This window comes from Zootoca vivipara, chromosome 1, assembly GCF_965207765.1.
Source record: "Zootoca vivipara chromosome 1, rZooViv2.hap1.1, whole genome shotgun sequence".
Lineage (NCBI taxonomy): Eukaryota > Metazoa > Chordata > Lepidosauria > Squamata > Lacertidae > Zootoca > Zootoca vivipara.
Window position 1 is genome coordinate 64783294 of NC_142582.1, and position 18656 is coordinate 64801949.

Below are 18656 nucleotides of genomic sequence, written 5' to 3' on the forward strand. Positions count from 1 at the left end.
AGAGCACAGAAAAGATGATTCTTGGTAGAATAAGCTATTGAGTTTTGAAAGTGGAGAGAGTAGTGCAAGGAAGGAAGCTCTTTTATGTGCAGTAGGGCACATCACAGTAAAAGCTATGATTCTAGAGCATGGGGACAAAGAAGCCCTCCTTTTCTCCCACCCATAGTGCTTGTGAGATTCTCAGGCATATCAGGCAGACCACAATGGACAGGAGTTTTGAACAAGGGACTCCTGGTTTAAAAAAAGGGAGAAAAAGATATTGACCTCTGGGTTGATTTGGCATGACAATGTCATTCGTTTATCCCGTCATTCTGTCCTGATTATTTTTTCAGTCTTCTCTAATTCCTGTCAAACGTGGTTTCCTTACTCATACCATCAGAGTAAACACTGGGACAGCTCCCACATGGCTCACCTCCAGGATTTGTATTTTTCATTTCAAGGTAGTTCCCTTTTGGCAAAGGGAAATGCTGAAGTGGATTCACTCAGTGCGCTTCTGCCCTCATTGACTGTGAAGTTGAACCTGACAAGCAAATGCTCCAGATTTAGTGAGGAAGGGAAGATATTTATTTATTCACTCATTTATAGTTGGGATTATATCCTGCCTTTGTAACAAATGTTCAGGGTGGCTTATAATTACATTAAAAACAATACAGAATAATAATAAGTAAACTATGAGTAAAACTGCAGAGCAATTCAGCTGACAGGCTGTAAGTCCCAGACTCTGGAGTAATAGAAGTATTTGGGGTTTTTTTTTGTCTTACCAAGATGGAGAATAGGCATTTCTAGATATGTCTGGCATCTCACGCTACAGCTTGTGGGCATGAATGTAGTAGTTGGCTCAGGATTTCCTTCAACTGCAGGCTGAACATCACGCCTATTTTCATCCCTTTCTAGCCTAGGGAACCCAGGACTAGAACTGTGATTTGCAACCTGACAGCACGCTCCACTGATCATACCTCCAGGCCAGCCCTTCTTGTTCTCTTAATTAACTTTCCCCCTTTATTTTCTTTCTTTATGTCTTGTTAATATCTCTTCACAAAGATAAGTAAAAACCTGCCAGTACTAACTAGCTTCTGGTCTGGAGACAAAGAAGGGGGAGCATATAGCACTTCAGCTGTTCCTGCAGATTCTTTTACTCTCTGAGCAGTGATTAATATCCTGGCTTAAGCAGAATTTTTAAACAAAACCTGGGGAACCAGGAAAAAAATTGGAAAGAACAAATACGCAGGCTAATGCTGTGCCCTGAGGTGAACAAAATACATTTTTAACAAGCCAAGCATAGCAGTGAAATCTATTCTACAGTGAAATTAATAATTATCAAAAAGATTTGCTAGTGTTATTGTTGTATTCTTGGAGAAGATATGAGTATCATGCTTAAAAAACATGGGAAGGTGTGCATCAAAGCCCTTAGACTAAAACTGGTCTCTAATTCTTAATACGAAATCTTCCCAAGTGTCCCTTGTGTGTAGAACTGGAATGTAGCTTTGAGATGACAGCAGCTTTAAAGGTTGCAATACTGAGGCTGGGAAGTGTGGGTCAGGGAATATCTGTTTTCAGGTAAGAATGGGCACCTCCCCCCTCATGTAGTCCTGCTGTAACGAAGTGCTAACAGTAAAACTTGCATTGCCTTCTCACAAGACTTAAGTGATTGGTACATCCTGCTCAGTCCTCTCCCCCCCCCCCCCGCCAAAGGCAAGGTTGATTTGAATCCCACACTGTGATTGAATCAATGTAATAGACACCGAGTTTGAAGCTGTACATTCAAATACATGCCGATATATCTTACATAATGATGCTGGCCACAGACATCGTTCTGCATTTGTTTATGTCTGTTATGGATTCCCCTCATTATCCATGCTTTTTGAGGGATTCCCCATGGATTCAGCCCATTTATTGTGTGTGTGTGTGCGTGCGCGCGCGCGTGTGCACCAAATGCAGCATTGTGAGTGCCAGTTCCTGGGTTAGCTTTCAGATCCAACAGTGAGTCTTACAAATAAGATTAAATTTAAAAATAATTATTTTGTTAAAAGTTTGATGGGAAATAGGTAAGACCTGGCATCAGGGCAATTTGGGAGGGAAGTGAATGGTGATCCATTTGGATGCTAACTCAGTTTTAGGCCCTCTCAATTATGCATTGCTGTTAAAATTGTTCTGTTTGGTAACTTGTGCTGTTGTTCCAATACCTAGGAAACACACACATGATTTCCTGGTTAGAAAGAGAGGGTGAAGTTTTTGTTGGTGAATTCCACTCTATGCACATATGGACACATTACCTACATTGGCTCCCAGTACGTTTCCGAGCACAATTCAAAGTGTTGATGCTGACCATTAAAGCCCTAAACGGCCTCGGTCCAGTATACCTGAAGGAGTGTCTCCACCTCCATCACTCTGCCCTGACACTGAGGTCCAGCGCAGAGGGCCTTCTGGCGGTTCCCTCGCTGCAAGAAGCCAAGTTACAGGGAACCAGGCAGAGGGCCTTCTCGGTAGTGGCACCCACCCTGTGGAATGCCCTCCCACCAGATGTCAAAGAGAAAAAACAACTACCAGACTTTGAGAGGACATCTGAAGGCAGCCCTGTTTAGGGAAGAAGGATATATAAATGTATGCAACAGCATGCCGTCTGTATTAAGAGGTATTTTAAAAAATAGATTCATGCAAAAAGCCTGATGGTTTTTTATTTTTAAAAGTTATGGTTTTTAATATCACCAGTTATTAAGATAATGGTTAACTTTTTCTATTGCCTGGTACAAAACAAATAAATCTTACAGTCTGAGAACATAAGTATCATTGAACCTCATAGCTTTAAAAAAAATGCAATGGATATTTTCCAGGAGGGAGCATGCTTTTCTGTTTAAAGGGAGCTAGTGTAACAAGAAGTCATCTATTCTTGATTTCTTTAGACAGCTAGAGCTTTGTGCCTTCACTAGTTTCTATGTTTTAAGAGCTTGCTCTGTGTAGCAGAAATAATACAATAAATGGGTTTAACCACATTTGTCTCAGCTAGACATTCTGCTTTGTCAAAGATTGCTGGTACAACATAAACAAATTATGTGTTTGTAGTGCTTTTCAATGAAAGCCTATCTAACAGTGGAGATTGTGTTTCAGCAGCTGTAGATTTAATCTCCTACCTGTCAGTTAAAACAGGCATTTCCTGAGTAGATAAGGCCTTGCTGTAGTAGTGGAGAAATAGTCACAGCTGGACAAAGGTTCATTGTTACTGACAAATAATTCTAAATAGATGTGACTGCGTATTTCATCATGGAAACCTACAGTCAGAAATTGTTGCATAGGAACTGAGTCGTTATTACTGTTTGGGCAAGCCAGAGAATGTGTATAGGAGCAGAGTACCATGGTTTCCATTCTGGAGTGATTGACAGGAAAAGCAGTCAGTCACTTTGTAAACAATGGCACAGCAGCATAGGTGTCATTGTGTATCTAACTCCTAAACTGATGATCAGAATATTACTTATTGTGTAGGCACAACTGTCTGCATCCACAAGCTGATGCAGGAAGTGCAACGTCAGCAGACAGGTTGTACTATTCAGGCAGAATTGATGTAGGGAAGAAGGACTCTGTACTTGCACTTCTGTTGCAATATTGCAGACCATAGCTGCCAACCCTCCCTTTTTTTGCAGGAAATTTCCTTAATCTAAGCCACAGCTGTCAACTTTCCCTTTTTTTGCGGGAAATTCCCTTATTCCAGCGCCATTTCCCGTTGCTATCCTGGATTGTTAGATATACCGTAGACTGTCCCCAGGACAGGTGAGGCTGCTGATCCCTTATTTTCAAATCCAAAAGTTGACAGCTATGTTGCAGACGGAGACATGAATGTCACAGTTCAGATAACAATATTTCTGAAGTTTTTGCAGTGACACACTTGAGACCAGGGTCTGGGTTTTCAGTGGAGTACTGATTCCTTGCAGCCATGCTTAAGCTATGTTGACCTCAATGATGCTACAGTGGAAAAGAAGTCCAATAGTGGTATGTGGATTAGCTCTAGATCTGGAGCCATCCCATATCCTCTTATGTAGAACGTGGGACCACTTGTAATCTTACTTCCTGTTTACCTTTTCACACATCCACACACCCCTTCAAAGATCTTGTAGATCTGCCTTATATCATAATATAATTATTTATTATTTATACCCCGCCCATCTGGCTGGGTTTCCCCAGCCACTCTGGGCAGCTTCCAACCAAATATTAAAAACAATACAGCCTTGGGATGTAAGTCCTTTTGTATGTCATTCCCAAGGTTCCATTGTTGGCTTCCACATTCCCCTTCTTGCACTTAATTTAATGCTTTCTACCATGGTCATTCGGGACCCAGGTGGCACTGTGGTTAAATCACTGAGCCTAGGGCTTGCTGATCAGAAGGTCGGCGGTTCGAATCCCTGTGACGGGGTGAGCTCCCGTTGCTTGGTCCCAGCTCCTGCCAACCTAGCAGTTCGAAAGCACGTCAAAGTGCAAGTAGATAAATAGGAACCGCTACAGCGGGAAGGTAAACGGCGTTTCCATGTGCTGCTCTGGTTCGCCAGAAGCGGCTTTGTCATGCTGGCCACATGACCTGGAAGCTATACGCCGGCTCCCTCGGCCAATAATGCGAGATGAGCGCGCAACCCCAGAGTCGGTCACGACTGGACCTAATGGTCAGGGGTCCCTTTACCTTTACCTTTACCATGGTCATTACGCCTATGAATATTATAGGAACTGATCTGGAAAACTGAATTCCCACAGGTGTTGACCACTTTGTGTGATGCAAGAGAGTGCATGGCAACAAATGATGAAAAAATAGTATTCACACGAGAGCTGTGAAAATAATTGTCTGCTATTTTCATAGCACTATATTGCAGGAAAGGTTTCATGGTACAGTAATGTTGTTACACTGTTCTCTTTGAAGAATACTGTAATTGCTTAGGGGCCAATATTTTCTTGAAAAAAGATATTGGCACCCTGTTCTTAAATACATTTACTTGGCAGTTAGTCACAGTGATTTCAGATGAATCTTTTTTTAAAAACCAACTTTTATTTTTATTTGAAAATTCTAAAATTCTTAAAGTGGTGTACAAATGATTTAAAAAATCATACAATACAAAACAATATACAACAGCATAAAATACAATCCTATGTCTTCGCTCTGAAAATACTTGGGCGAACACTAAAGTTTTTAGCATATGCCAAACCCATAAAATGGTCAGAGTGTGCTTTATTTCCAAGGGGAGAAAAGTGTGATGGTGCCTTCCATGTGGCGCAAAGGCTGTACTCTGGGTAGCCACAAGATGGATTTCAGGAGCATCTTGCAGCACTAGGAGAGCCTCTTCAGATGATCTCAGTGACCAGACAGGTCTTTAAGGAATAAGATGGCCTCTAAGGTAACCTCCTCTCAACTTGTTTAGGACTTTGTATACTAATAAAGTTAAACTTCTTCCAATCACATATTGGCAGCTAGTGCAGCTTCTTTAACCACAATGCTACCTGTTGGTCCACTAAGCAGCCTAGCTGCTACATTCTGCACCAGCAGTAGCTTCCATTATAAGGAAACAATGTGGATGACACCAGCATCACATGCCCTAGACAGGAGTTGCACTGGGATTGCAAGGAAGTGTGCAATTTGCTTAGCCCATGTGGCTCTGTTGTCCAGAATCTAGATGTTACTGGAAATAGGAAACCATAGATACATATATTAATAAATAAGCATAGGAATTGTATCAGTTAAGAATATTGTTACACGCCACCCCAATCTCCGAGTGGTGCAAGATTCCAGGGGTACCAAGCACTTACCAGGGTATGTGTTTCCTTTGGGACAATGAGGCACAGCAGAGACTGTGGTGTCTTTGTGATATATGGTTTATTTACACATACAACCTGAGCCTGGATGAAGAAGAGTGCAGAGCATTCACATCTGAAGAGGGTCCTGTTCCTTCCATTACTGCAGACTCTGCAGCATAAAACAGACAACCCTCATTGTGCTCTGTGTTCTGCTCCCCTCCTGCTCTGCAACTTGCAAAACTGGCCTTTTCAGCCCACTGCAATTCTGCCCCTCCCTCCTGAAACTCTGACCTTTTGTCTCTGCTAACTATCTCTTACCTCAGGGAGGGGCTTTCCCCATTTTCTGTCCAGCCCAGAGAGTCTTTGTTAAAATTCTTAATGGGCCATCATTCATTTTTGGTGCTCTTTTAATGGTCCATCTCTCCAGGAGATTACTTCATCAGCCAGCCCGGTTTATGTTTTTAATATGGCTTATATTTTAACATTTTAACATTTTGGCTCCACCTCTTAGTACTCCAATATTGGTTAACTTCTGACATTTACTGGGAAGTATGAGTACCTTGCACCCACAAACTCTGGACCCAAAACCTATAACAATATGCATGTTTGGGTACTAAATGTGTATATTTAGATATGTTTTGTTACAATCAGGATTTGATAAATATGTTTAGGGCTAAAGTATTTATTTAGGACTGACTTCTCTCTCTCTCTTAATATTACATATATATGTTACTGATATATGGGGAATTTTCCTTTACATTAACAAAATATAATTAGATTTACCCTCCCATTTCCCTCAGAGCTATTGGCAGAGGTTCAAGGCAAGATCTTGGGGTGGGATGGAGCAACCCACGCAAATTTATATAATCTGTAATGCTATAAAATAGAAACCTTGTGTTTTGTGTGAGTACACCATACATGACCATTGTTTAAAAAACAAATGTCAGTAAGAATTTAAAGAAAACATGGAGAGAGAGAGAGAAAGGGAGAGATTTGTTGTTTGGTTGTGTGGGATGGGGTAGGGAGGACATATGAACTGCAGGCTTTAGTGCTATCCCAAAGTTAAGCCAGTCATTACCTAAATTGACCTTATTAACTTGTAGAACTAATATGTTTGAATCTGAACACTGAAAGAAAATATGCGTCCTTAGTATTTTTTCTTATTTCCGATGAACAAGGCAGAGTGGAAACATGAAACATATACCTCTTCACTAGTCTTATGGGATATTTGAATTAATGGACTTGTTCTGTCTTCTGTCATGCCAGAGTGACCACTGACTGTGACAATTTGCATAATAGTCAACTTTTCTCTCTTGTAGCCATAAACTGTTTCGTTCTGCTTAAAAAGTGAGACTCTTTTAGCTCTCCTGACTTTTTCAGAAGTTGTAGTAACTGAGATTTGCTGTTATGCTTTAACCAAACAAATGCACACATGGGGATAACAATATGCTGAGTTTATGCAGATTTTACAACACGAATCTGAATAAAATGCCCACTAATAGACCCATAAGGAGTAATAAACACACATGAATTTTCCTTAGTTGCACTTTAAAGTGATTTTAACATACTACTAGACCTTAACAATAATATTTAATTGACAAGATTATGCATTTGTATGGATTGAGAAGGTGGTAGATCTCTAATTCCAAATGAGCCATAAATTCACTTTTGCATAACATGTTTTATTAATTTTTTTATAGCTGAGACATCTTCCCTCCCTCCTAGTGACTCTTTCATGAAAGCGTAGACAGTTTAGAGTTATTTAATTAGTCATTTTTCATTCTTTTAGCATTATAACATAGGATTTAGATGTCTTTCCCCCCGTATTATACTATATGACTAAATGTATAGCTACAAACTGATCACAACAGTAGACATGCAGCAAAAATATGGATTTACATTAAGTATAAGTGAAGAAAGAAGCAAAGGGGATACATATTGATGAACCAGCTCCACACTACTCATCTCATTATAGGCTTGTTGGTAATCTAGGTGCATAATTTAGCCTGACACAATCAGATGACCATTTCATCATAAATTTGTCATAAACTATGAGCACAGTAATGTAACACACCCTAATTGGATTGTAGACTGGAACTAATAACACTACATGTAGATTGTTTTCTAAAATATGCAGGGCTTTCCCAACATTTAGGAAATTTGTTGGCTGTACATTTGCTGTATGTGTGTATACTAACATCTATCTATAGCTGACTTTGCTCTAATCATACCACAAGGAACTCCTGAATCAAACTAGCCCTGCCAATCTGTGTATACTTATTTTTATTCTTTTGCAGGCAAAGAATAAGGTTCTCATATTAAAATGTCAAATATAGGGCACTACAGTGCAATAGCGTTTGGTAGAGTTTTGTAAAGCTGTAGTAAGACATCCCTGATGTCTTTATAGAGTGGCTCTGGGCTTTAGTAGGGAACATTTGACAGTTTTCTGAATCATAGCTAGTGCAAACTATAATATTGTTCACTCAGTTGTTTAAATTATACAAAATAAATTATCTTTTAACATACTTCCTTACAAAAATAGGAAATATTACTCAGAGAATTAGAACTGACATTTTAGAATAGCTATTTCCTTGTCTGTCATGTGCACATCATTTATTTATTTATTTTGAATTACAGTATGTATAACAGATTTGTGTATCAACAAATAAACAGGAACCATAAATCAATACACATCTGTGCACATCTATAAAGATGGATATATAGTGCATAAGGAATATTAAAGCATATGTTACTAATGTGATGGACATTTGCTAGTTCTTTAGTGCTATTAAAAGTTCCTGAATCTAAGTAGACTGAATCTACTGCTTGGGGCGGGATGACGTGAGATGCTACTTCAAATGGATATAAAACTTTTTTTCCTTTTTGATGGATACAAAGCCACTCCAAGGTGTTGGAGGGTTATACCATTATTTCAAAATGTTATATGATTTAAGCCATAACTGTTTGTGAATTGGGAGACATCAATAATTACTTTTCATTGGATCTGTATTTTACAGGGAATGAAACCAGAACTTCTTGTAGTTTCTCTTCTGTAGCTGAGTGACAGGCATTAAACAAAGAGGATTGTTCAGATTTCAATAGTTATTTTCAATCATGTTAGAAAAAAGAAAGTTAAATCTTCATGAAAGAGAAAATGAGTCCCCTTGAGTGTCACTCTGTTTGCACATTAGCACATAGCAAGGTCTTTGCCAAGTTGCTCTCTGACTGACTGCTGCAGATGCTCTTTCTCAAGTATTCAGAGTCAGATCTTTAGTGCAAGTCTTCAGGGACAAACAATAGCACCTGTTCCTCACAAGATATCAGGCTAGTTAGTCCATTCATGTATCTTTAATGAAGCTCCAGGGCAGATGGCAAAAATAAAAAGGCACCATCATCAAGTTAGCAAAGGAGACAGAAAGAAAGAGGTGTTGGTGCAACAATATATTGCTTTTCTGAAGAGGAAGAAAAGAGAGTCCTGAGTTTTTATTTGGCATCTGCGGGTGTCATGATTTTTCAGAAAGACTCAAGGAACAGAGAAGCAATTAACCTTTTTGAGAATTTATATGACTTAATGAAGCTGGCTATCCTCGCTGTCAAAGGCTGTTGTTGGGACTACTCTAGAGTAACGACTCTCCACATGCTTGTCTTTAGATAGTTTTATTAGGTGCAGTCTATTTACAGTGAAGTGGCTGTACAGAACATGTCTTCTTACTCCGAAGCAGATTCCAGGAATGGCGCGCTCCTCGTCCTCTTCCAGCATAAGAGTCTAGGAACGCCAAACCGTCTTCCCCGCCTCCTCCTGCGTAATTCCGGAACCGGAGGGAAAAAGGGCCTCCTCTCCATGTTTTCCTTCTCCCCCTTTCCCCCCCTCTCTTACTTCCTCCCGCATGTGTAGCAGGGGCTCTCCTGCGTTGCCAGAGCCCTGCATCCTCCTTCCTCCTTCCTCCTTCCTCCTTCCTCACTTGACTCTTCCCCCTCCCCGCTGGCATTGCTGCTGGTGGAAGAACTGCTCTTTATGATGGGAGGGGGCTCTCTGTATTCCCTGCCCCTTACACTCACCCTCCTAGATCAACTAGCATAAAACACTAAGGGCTACATCTTCAATGTTTGCTTCCAGTATACCCAGAAAGAATGCCAGTCCGCTTAGTTCAAATTATCATCACTGTGTATGCTCTTTCTTTCTTTCTTTCTTTCTTTCTTTCTTTCTTTCTTTCTTTCTTTCTTTTAAAAGGGAGGGCACATTTTACTCCATAGTGCATACCTTATGCCTTTGATCCTGTGTAGGGATTCTTGTTCTCACTACACACCTTATACATTTGTCCTGGTGCTCCAATATACACTTGTTTCTGGTTTAGTCAGAAAAAAAGGGGACACTAAGTTTTGTCTGCTTCTACTGTGCTACATTATCTGGATATTAGAGGATTTGAGAACATCCATGCTTAAAGTATGCAGGTTTGTGGAAGCTTCATTCCCACAATCTCTTTGTAAGCTTCAATCCTTGTGACTGCAAATCAGAAAAGCCCATGGCGGTTTCACTTTCCTTGCTCTCCACCTTATTTTTTTACCATATTATGCCCCCCCCCAATCAAAGGTATTCTGTGCTTCTCACTCTGCTTCCAGTCCTGCTTGGGTAGTCGTTTCCAGAGGGTGCTGCTTGAGGAGTGCTCTTCAGCCCTGTGGAGCCTTCACTGTGCAGTTGCTCAGGCTTCAGTTTTACCCCCCATGCTGTTTAACTTCTACATGAAACCACTGAGTGGAGTCATCTGGAGTTTTGGAGTATATTGGCAGCAATATGCTGAGGACACACAGCTCTACTTTCCCTTTACAGCTGCAGGTGTAGCAGTAGATGCGATGGACTGTTGTTTTGCTTCTGTAATGGACTGGATGAGAGCCAACAACCTGAAGCTTAATCCCAATAAGACTGAGGCACTGTTGTTGTTGTTTAGTCATGTCCGACTCTTTGTGACCCCATGGACCATAGCACGCCAGGCACTCCTGTCTTCCACTGCCTCTGTTAGTTGGTGGTTAGATAGACTGCTGCTCTTGATGGGGTTACACTCCCTCTGAAGGAGCAGGTACACAGCTTGTGAGTACTTGTGGGTCTTTCCTGTCACTTGAGGCTCAGGTGGCCTCAGTAGTATGGAGTGTCTTCAATCAGCTTGGGCTGGTGACCCAGCTGCACTCCTATCTGGACAGGGATAACCTAACTTCTGTTGTCTATGCTCTGGTAAACTCTAGGTTAGATTACTGCAACATATTATACATGGGGGTGCCTCTGAAGGCAGTTTGGAAACTTCAACTGGTGCAGAATTCAGTGGCCAGGTGGCTCACCGGGGCAAGATGATTTGAGCATATTGTACCGATCCTGGCCCAACTGCACTGGCTGCCAATTAGTTTCCAGGCCCAATTCAGAGTGCTGCTTTAAAGCCTTAATCAGCTCAGAACTGCACTGCCTGTCCCCATATGAAGTGACCCAAACCCTGTGATCATCATCTGAAGCCCTTCTTTGTGTGCCTTCTCCATGAGAGGCCTGGAGGGCAGCAACATGAGAACAGGTATTTTCTGTGGTGGCTCCCCGTTTGTGGAATGCTCTCCCCAGGGATGCTTGCCTGGCGGCTTTGTAGCATATCTTTAGGTGCCAGGCAAAAACATTCCTCTTCTCCCAGACCTTTGGCTAATTAAACAATTTATGCCCCTTTAAACTGTTTGGAGGGGGGTATTGTCTTCATTTGTATATAGTATGTATTTTTTATATATATATATTGTAAACGGCCCTGTAATCTTTGGATGAAGGGCAGGATGGATGGATGGGTGGATACATAGATAGATAGACCACCATACATATAGCTATCACATTGGTAAGGGCTAGTCCCTTATTGCCCCGAGATATCCTAGTTTTCCTTTTTTAGAGAGAATCTAAAACAAACAAACAAACAAACAAACAAACAAATAATAAACCAGATCTACACATGAATAGATCTTCTCTGAAATTTTAGCATAAATAAACCACCATATATCTCAATGTGCAGTAGCAGTCAGTGAGTACCATGTCACACAATATGTTTCACTGGATGATATTATAGACAGAGGTGGGAAATCAAATATATTTGAGTAGCAGCCCAGCCCCTTCCATAACATCTAATTTTGCTTTTAATGTACAGTTGTCAAAAATCACGCACACCAGAGAAACAAACTTCAGTTACTTCCAGAAATGGCCACTGCATTAGTATACTGTACATGCTGCTGCTTCCTTCTCAAGTAAATGCGGTTGTCTTTTGGCTTTTGTCTGCACCATCTAGCTATTGTGATAGATGACTTCAAGTTTACTCTTTACTACTTCGATTCCAGGAGTTGTGAATGACTCTGGATCAGTTTGATTCAACATCCACTCTAAAAGCACTCAAAATGATTCTGAAACTCGTTTTATTTAGTTCCTAAGTGATGGTGTATCCCCCGCCATTAGACACTGACATTGTTTTTGCTTGTTTATTCAATGGCCTATAGGAACAATTACCATGCAACCAACTTAGTAGTGTATAAAAAGTTGATACTGGACACAGGGGGATCAACTTCAATTTAACCATGTTAAATTTGTCGCTAACATTGAGAAAGTGGGCTTACGTCAGCTAAAATAAAAGAAATGGCTGCTCATAGCTAGTTTCTTTCACGCCCCAGTGCTATGGCAGTAATTGCACAAAGACCTTTTTATTATAAGTTGATTTTCCTGAGAAATGGATTCCGAAAAATACTGTAAAGTGTTTATGTTTTGCTTGACCTTTATTAACCTACATCTTAGGGCTTTTCCCCCAGAGAAGAGTTGTTGGTAAATTAGCTCTCTTAGAAGCGCACACACAGTAGCCTTTCTGGTCTGCATCAGATGTTGGAAGAGGAACATGGATATGACAAGAAAATTTGGCACTATTTAAACAGTGTCATAGGTCAACATATGGATTTTTACCAGTAAAAAAGTTTTGTAGGAATTACATCCCAGCAAAAAGCCATTGAAGTTTATTTTTAATAGAATTTGAAACCACTCATTTGCAACAACAGAAGGGGCTGAAATTATTTTCTGATTATAAAACAATTCATTTTTATACTTTTCTGTAATCAATGGCATAATCCTTGCATTAGTTATGAGTAAGTCAAAAGAAAAAAGAAACATGGCATTTCATCGGATCCAGCCATCTTTTGGCATGGTTGTCATGATCCAGGTATCTGAAGAAATAAAGCTGAATATTAAAATCTCCTGATTCCCACCTCTCTAGTTTTGTTTGCCCAAATATAAAACCTGATAAGTATCTGAATAATCTTCAGCTTCTGTACTTTTATTTCATTTCAACATTTTGGCTTTTGATACATTTATGAAGGTCAAATGAAATTTGATGCAGTGGGATTTATTCTAAAATGGTCAATACCACACAATAAATATCAGGCTTTATGATAGTGTTTAAAGCTATAAACTGGATAGACAAGCAAAATATATGTTACGCTGGGGTGTGTATGGCAAGGGATTGAAAGCCAAGAATTTTGGTTTCATTTACAGAGGTACTGAAATTTTGCTAGTCTTTTGAAAACATTGAATTATTTGCCATATAGGTTCAGTAGGTTGAATTTTCAAAAAGTGCTTGAATTTTGCACTTGAACATGACATCATTTTAGAAACAAATGAAAATATAAAGTACAGAAGCAGGATAAAAAAACAAAAATGAGAGTGAGAGAGATCTTGTTTTAGAGCAGACCCAGATTTAAGCAAAACTTAGACAATAAAAAGTGCAGGTTGTTGCACCTTTGACATTGAGGGAGAACAAAGCTACTATGGCTTTGATGTGACAATGTGAAATTGCAAAGGATTATAGTTAGGAGAAGGTTTGGTCGGACTGTGTGAATGCAGGCACACTATCAGTGCTGGAAAGTTATCTGTCAGGACAAATTTGTGCTATTTCTGATCAGAGACTGTCTTCTGTTTAGCAGGTTCAGGGTCACATGCCTCCGCTCATGATCCCAATTTTTCCACACGACCAGCGGACATTGGCAGCGGCTGCTGCAGCCCAGCAGGGATTCCTTTTCCCCCCAGGAATAACTTACAAGCCAGGTAAGTTGACAGGGTTGTGAAGCTATTTAACATGTTACGATATTAGCCATGGCTACTCCTTGTAATCGGCCTGGTATGGACAGCGATATGTAAAAGCTGGGGGATTTAAGCTGGGGGGTGGGGCATAGCTGCCAAGTTATCCCTTTTTTAAAGGGATTTTCCCTCATGCTGAATAGGCTTCCTTGCGAGAAAAGGGAAAACTTGGCAGCTATGGGGTGGGGTAGGGAGGAAAGGAAATATGTGGATTTCTTTTGCAAGTCTAGATGAAAACTTCTTCCAGAGAGAACCAGGGAATTGGCTTCTCAGGGCCATATTTATTTTACTCCTGTATACCACAAAATTATTTCCTTTGAATTTATTGACTTTCTTCTCTGCCAATTTGTGAGAGTAGCCTGGCTCTTTATGAGGTTACATATATATCTTTTTAAAGTCCCTTTTATCATCAGAATATATATATACACATACTAGTGTTTTGTGCAAGCCATCTTTATAATTAGAGATAAAAAGTAAAGGTAGGTATGATTTAATTTGTGTATTTCAATTGGGCAGCAATTTATACGATTTCCATCTAAATAACAGAGGTTTCAGCAGTTCAGCTACAATCATCAGTTCAGGCTTGTAACAGGTCATGCAGCTTCGCAGTGAGAGATGTTTGGAGATGATTCAGCAAATATTATGATTTCTTTATTTATTCCTTTGAGTTTACTGTGCTCCTGGGGAATTCAATTAGGGATATAATGGTTTGAAGCTACTCTCAGAGTCTCCTTCTAAACAGGACTTTAAATGTTTAAAGCCACATTAGCAAAGAAACTCAGGGTAAGGAGATATTTAAGTAAATAAAAATCAACCTTATTTTCATGTGTATACTCCTTGTAAACCTACATCTCAGCCAGAAGCAGCATCTTTATTTTTCTAATTAATCTCACTCCCTCTAATTAATATTAAACAACAAAATGGTTACAGCATTTCCTTTGGATGTTAAATGCAAAATTTTCATTTGGAATCTGCTGCTGTTGTTAATGGGAATGTTGCAGTGGCTTTCAGAAAGAGGTGGGATCGGTTCTGAAACAAAACCGTATGTTTTAGAATGTAAACTGCATATTAAATGTAATCCAAGTTAAATATAAACTCTTTTCAAGTAAGTTTAGTAAGATATTGTGCCAAATAACACTGCAGAAATTATTTCCATTTGTTCCGCTCTGCTCTCTCTTGGTAGTTTCTTAAAAATACATTTACGGAAAATGGATTTTTAGATGCTAAGTGTCAGAATTGGACTGGAATGGCTAGAATCTAGCCCTCCACTCAGTCATTGACTGATTTGTGATCTGGGATACATACTTTGCCTTAACTTCCCCCAATTAATCTGTGAAATGATGATGTCCTCATGTGAGTGAGAAACATTGTCCTTTTATGTACTAAAAATGTTGAAACCAGTCTAATTATTGGCAATGTGAACAACCAAGCTATATAAGAAGATAAGTAAACTGGCACAGTCCCTGCTTGTGGGTGTCATTTTAAGGGATGCTGTAGATGTAGTTCTCTCCCCTCCAGCTTTGCACATCAGGCATCATGCAAGGGCATTACGGGGAGTCGCAGGTTTGTGCATGCCTCTCATATTTCCTTCTAGCCTTGACTTTTTTGGACAGTGCAAGTTGAGTCACCTACATGGGACACAAGAAGAGGCCTTTTGCTGGGTCACACTCCTTATAACTAGGGGCTCAAGGAGGCATTCAGCTAACAGGTCCCATTACTGCCCTGAGCAAAGAATACACTTGCACAACAGGACTTGCCTTCCTCTCCTCCCCCACGTCCCATAAATTCAGGAGGGATCAGGAGAACACCAGGAGAGGGGAGATCATTCTGTCCTGCAAGCCGAAATTCTTGCCCTGATGGAATGATCAGAAGAATGCAACGTTATATACTCCCTCAGGAAGGTATCTTCAATGTCACATGTATCTAAGCCTTAAAACAACAAAAAACAAAAACAGGTGAGCTTAGGAATTGAAGCTGAGACCTTCTGCATGCCAACCATGTCTTCTACCTCCTCCCTTGTGTCACAGCTGTAAGAGATTACAGGGTCCCAAACTAGCAAATATGAATCCTGAATGTGATAACGGATTTCCTAAAATTAGCTAGCATACTTCTCAAGATTGTATAATATAATTTTCCAGCATAGCAAGTACTAATTGAGAAATCTGGGCTGCATAGATCACCTAATTAATTTTTATAGGTACTCCTTTTGGTATATATAGCATATACCAGATTAATTAAAACTTTAAGATGCTGTGTAACTCAAATTACTGTTGTCTGCTGACCCACATACACTTGACAATTCTCTTAGGAGACCCTACTATAGAAGTTGGGCCATATTTAAATTAGATACATAAAGTAGAGCTATTACAAAGCCAACAATTATTTGAATGGATTGAGCAATTACTCTTGATTACTTTGACTCCTTCATAGCATGAAAAAGCAGTACTGTGAATGGTTTGAGATCTTTGGCAACTATGAAGACATGCTAGTTGACTCTTAATTTAGTCAAGCATGGGGGAAATGTTACTGGGTAGGAAATATGAAAGCTGGTCTAAGTGTTATGGCTAAGAAAGTGAGCAGTGAGCCAGCAAGTCCCTGATTCAAATCTCATCTAATTTATGAGCTCACTAGTTTCCTTAGGCAAACCACTATTTCTCACTGTGAGCTGTTTTCTCTGCAATATGCAGATTATAACATTGATCTACTTTACATCTGGTGGTAGTTGTGAGGAATTCTTAGGTAATGCAGGTGATGTCCTATAGCTATGTTGCTGTTGTGAATTAATGTTCAAGATCCAGAAGTGGCTAATTTCATGATTTAGGGTCGTTCGTCCCCACTCCTGTAGCCTCTTTCTTCTGTGCCATGCTGTGACTAAGGGAAAGCAGCAGGAGAATGTTATTGTGCTCATATTCTGCTTATGGGCTCCCCATTTGCATCTGGCTAGCTGCTGTAGAAACAGGATACAGGACCAGACAGAACTTTGATACGATCCTGCAGGGTTCTTGACATATGAAGTCTTAACATTCTTATTAGCTTCAGTTGTTCAGATGATATGTCAAAAGCAAAACAAAAACCAAGGTGTTTTGTGTTGCCATACTTTTTATTTTGAGGCCCTGTTTTGCTTAGTTTAGATAACGTGTCCTTCACTTCCTGATTAAAGGATGTGCTTAAGAATTAACTACAAAAATGGTTAAATCAGAACATCTGCATAACTCAGATTTGCCATCTTGGATGTTCTTTTTGCAAAACTAGATCTGAGCTAGCAACTCTAATATGCTGTTATTTTTATTATGTCACATAATAAAGCAAGCTATAAAGCACTGAGAGCTATAGATCAAGTCCTTTGCTTTTTATTCTAGGAAAGGTTGTGCAATTCTTTAGCAATTTACATTAATTAGCATTAACATTGTTTTGTAAAATACACTGGAAGGGAAACTGATCAGTTTTCAAAGTGGTTGAGCATATAGCGAACAGCTGTGGTCAATTGGACTTCTTGACCTGTGCCACAAAGCAACAAACATTTGTGTAGAATCATCGAAAGTCATGGTCTATACATTAATTTCCAACTGTTTCAGAGAATGAAAGGTGCCTTCCATGTAGGAAAATGAAAATGTACGTAGCAGCCCTTAATGTTCAAAACCAGGAAACATTGCTTTGCTCTGGATTTAGAACAATGTGTTTCTAGTATGTGCTGCGGCTGCCCACAATTGTTTAAAGAGTACTGGCCAGTTTGAAATCTGAAACAGAAGTTGGTAAATCATTCTGGGACTTAATAAGCACCTATGTATATATAAACAATAGAAGCACCGATATAAATAGACAATCAGCAAAGCCGGGGAGCTGAGAAGGGTAGTTTTCAAAACAAGGATGACTGGGGATTTGTTCCCCCCCCCCCGTTCCTTGAGCCATTCTCCCAGTAATCAAGACTAGTACACACCTATGCCTTCAAAGGACCTGTTCTGACTTGTTTTGTCTACCTTCATAAAATTAAAGAAGAATAGGTCCTCACGCAAGCATTCCAAATCCAGAAACAAATTTGAAAAAAATTGCTACAACATGTTGAGTGATAGATTGCCAAGATAGCTACCAATAAGATTCTTGATCTATTTTGCGTGTGTGTGTCTGTCTGCATGGTGTGCGTGCTTGGAAAATTAGAAGTGGAAATATGCATCTTCTGCAATTAAAAATGTAAAACTTCCACCATCTCTCTCCTTTGTCCCCGGCTCTCTGGCCCCTGCCCCTCCCCACAAGGAACCTGTCCCTGCTTTAGTTCTACTCCTGTCAGCAAAACATTCCATTCGTATGAAGTGTCATGCTTTGTTCTCTGGATAATGCTATTATATAATGCAGTAGGATTACGTTAACCATATACAGTTCACTTTAAAATGCTCCCATTTAATCCTAGAAGGGACACTTCATGATTTGGGGGGTTGGGGAGAGAGAAACATAGGAATGGGGGGGGGATGTCATAAGTAAAAGGGAAAGCCATAGCCGGCAGGTGATCCAGACAACACTATAGGGTGTGGTATAGCCACTAATAAATTAACTTTAAGGTGTGTGTGTGTATCCATGGAAGCATGACAGCTGTGAAAAAGGAGTGCTACAGGGAATTCTTTTAGGGTTTGATTTTTTTTCAAATAAAATGTTTGACATGGAAAATGTTTTAGTACAAATAAAGCAACTACTCTTGAATTTACAAAAGGGGGAAATAGTGACAGGGTTGCTGCATGGAACGGGGATAAATAATTCATAATATTTAAAGAAA

General features: G+C 39.8%; 1 protein-coding gene across 42 annotated transcripts in view; it reads left to right on the top strand.

Annotated features, from left to right (window-relative positions):
- The window catches only part of SOX6 (SRY-box transcription factor 6), a 399510-nt gene that overhangs the window by 298165 nt on the left and 82689 nt on the right, over positions 1-18656 (top strand). For 24 of the 42 annotated variants that reach the window (XM_035119983.3, XM_088653582.1, XM_060275922.2 and 21 more), the window contains one exon: positions 13735-13858. In XM_035119983.3, coding sequence (XP_034975874.3) covers positions 13735-13858 — 124 coding nt within the window. The remainder of the gene's footprint in view (positions 1-13734; positions 13859-18656) is intronic. The other 18 variants (XM_088653558.1, XM_088653476.1, XM_088653485.1 and 15 more) reach the window with 1 other exon arrangement.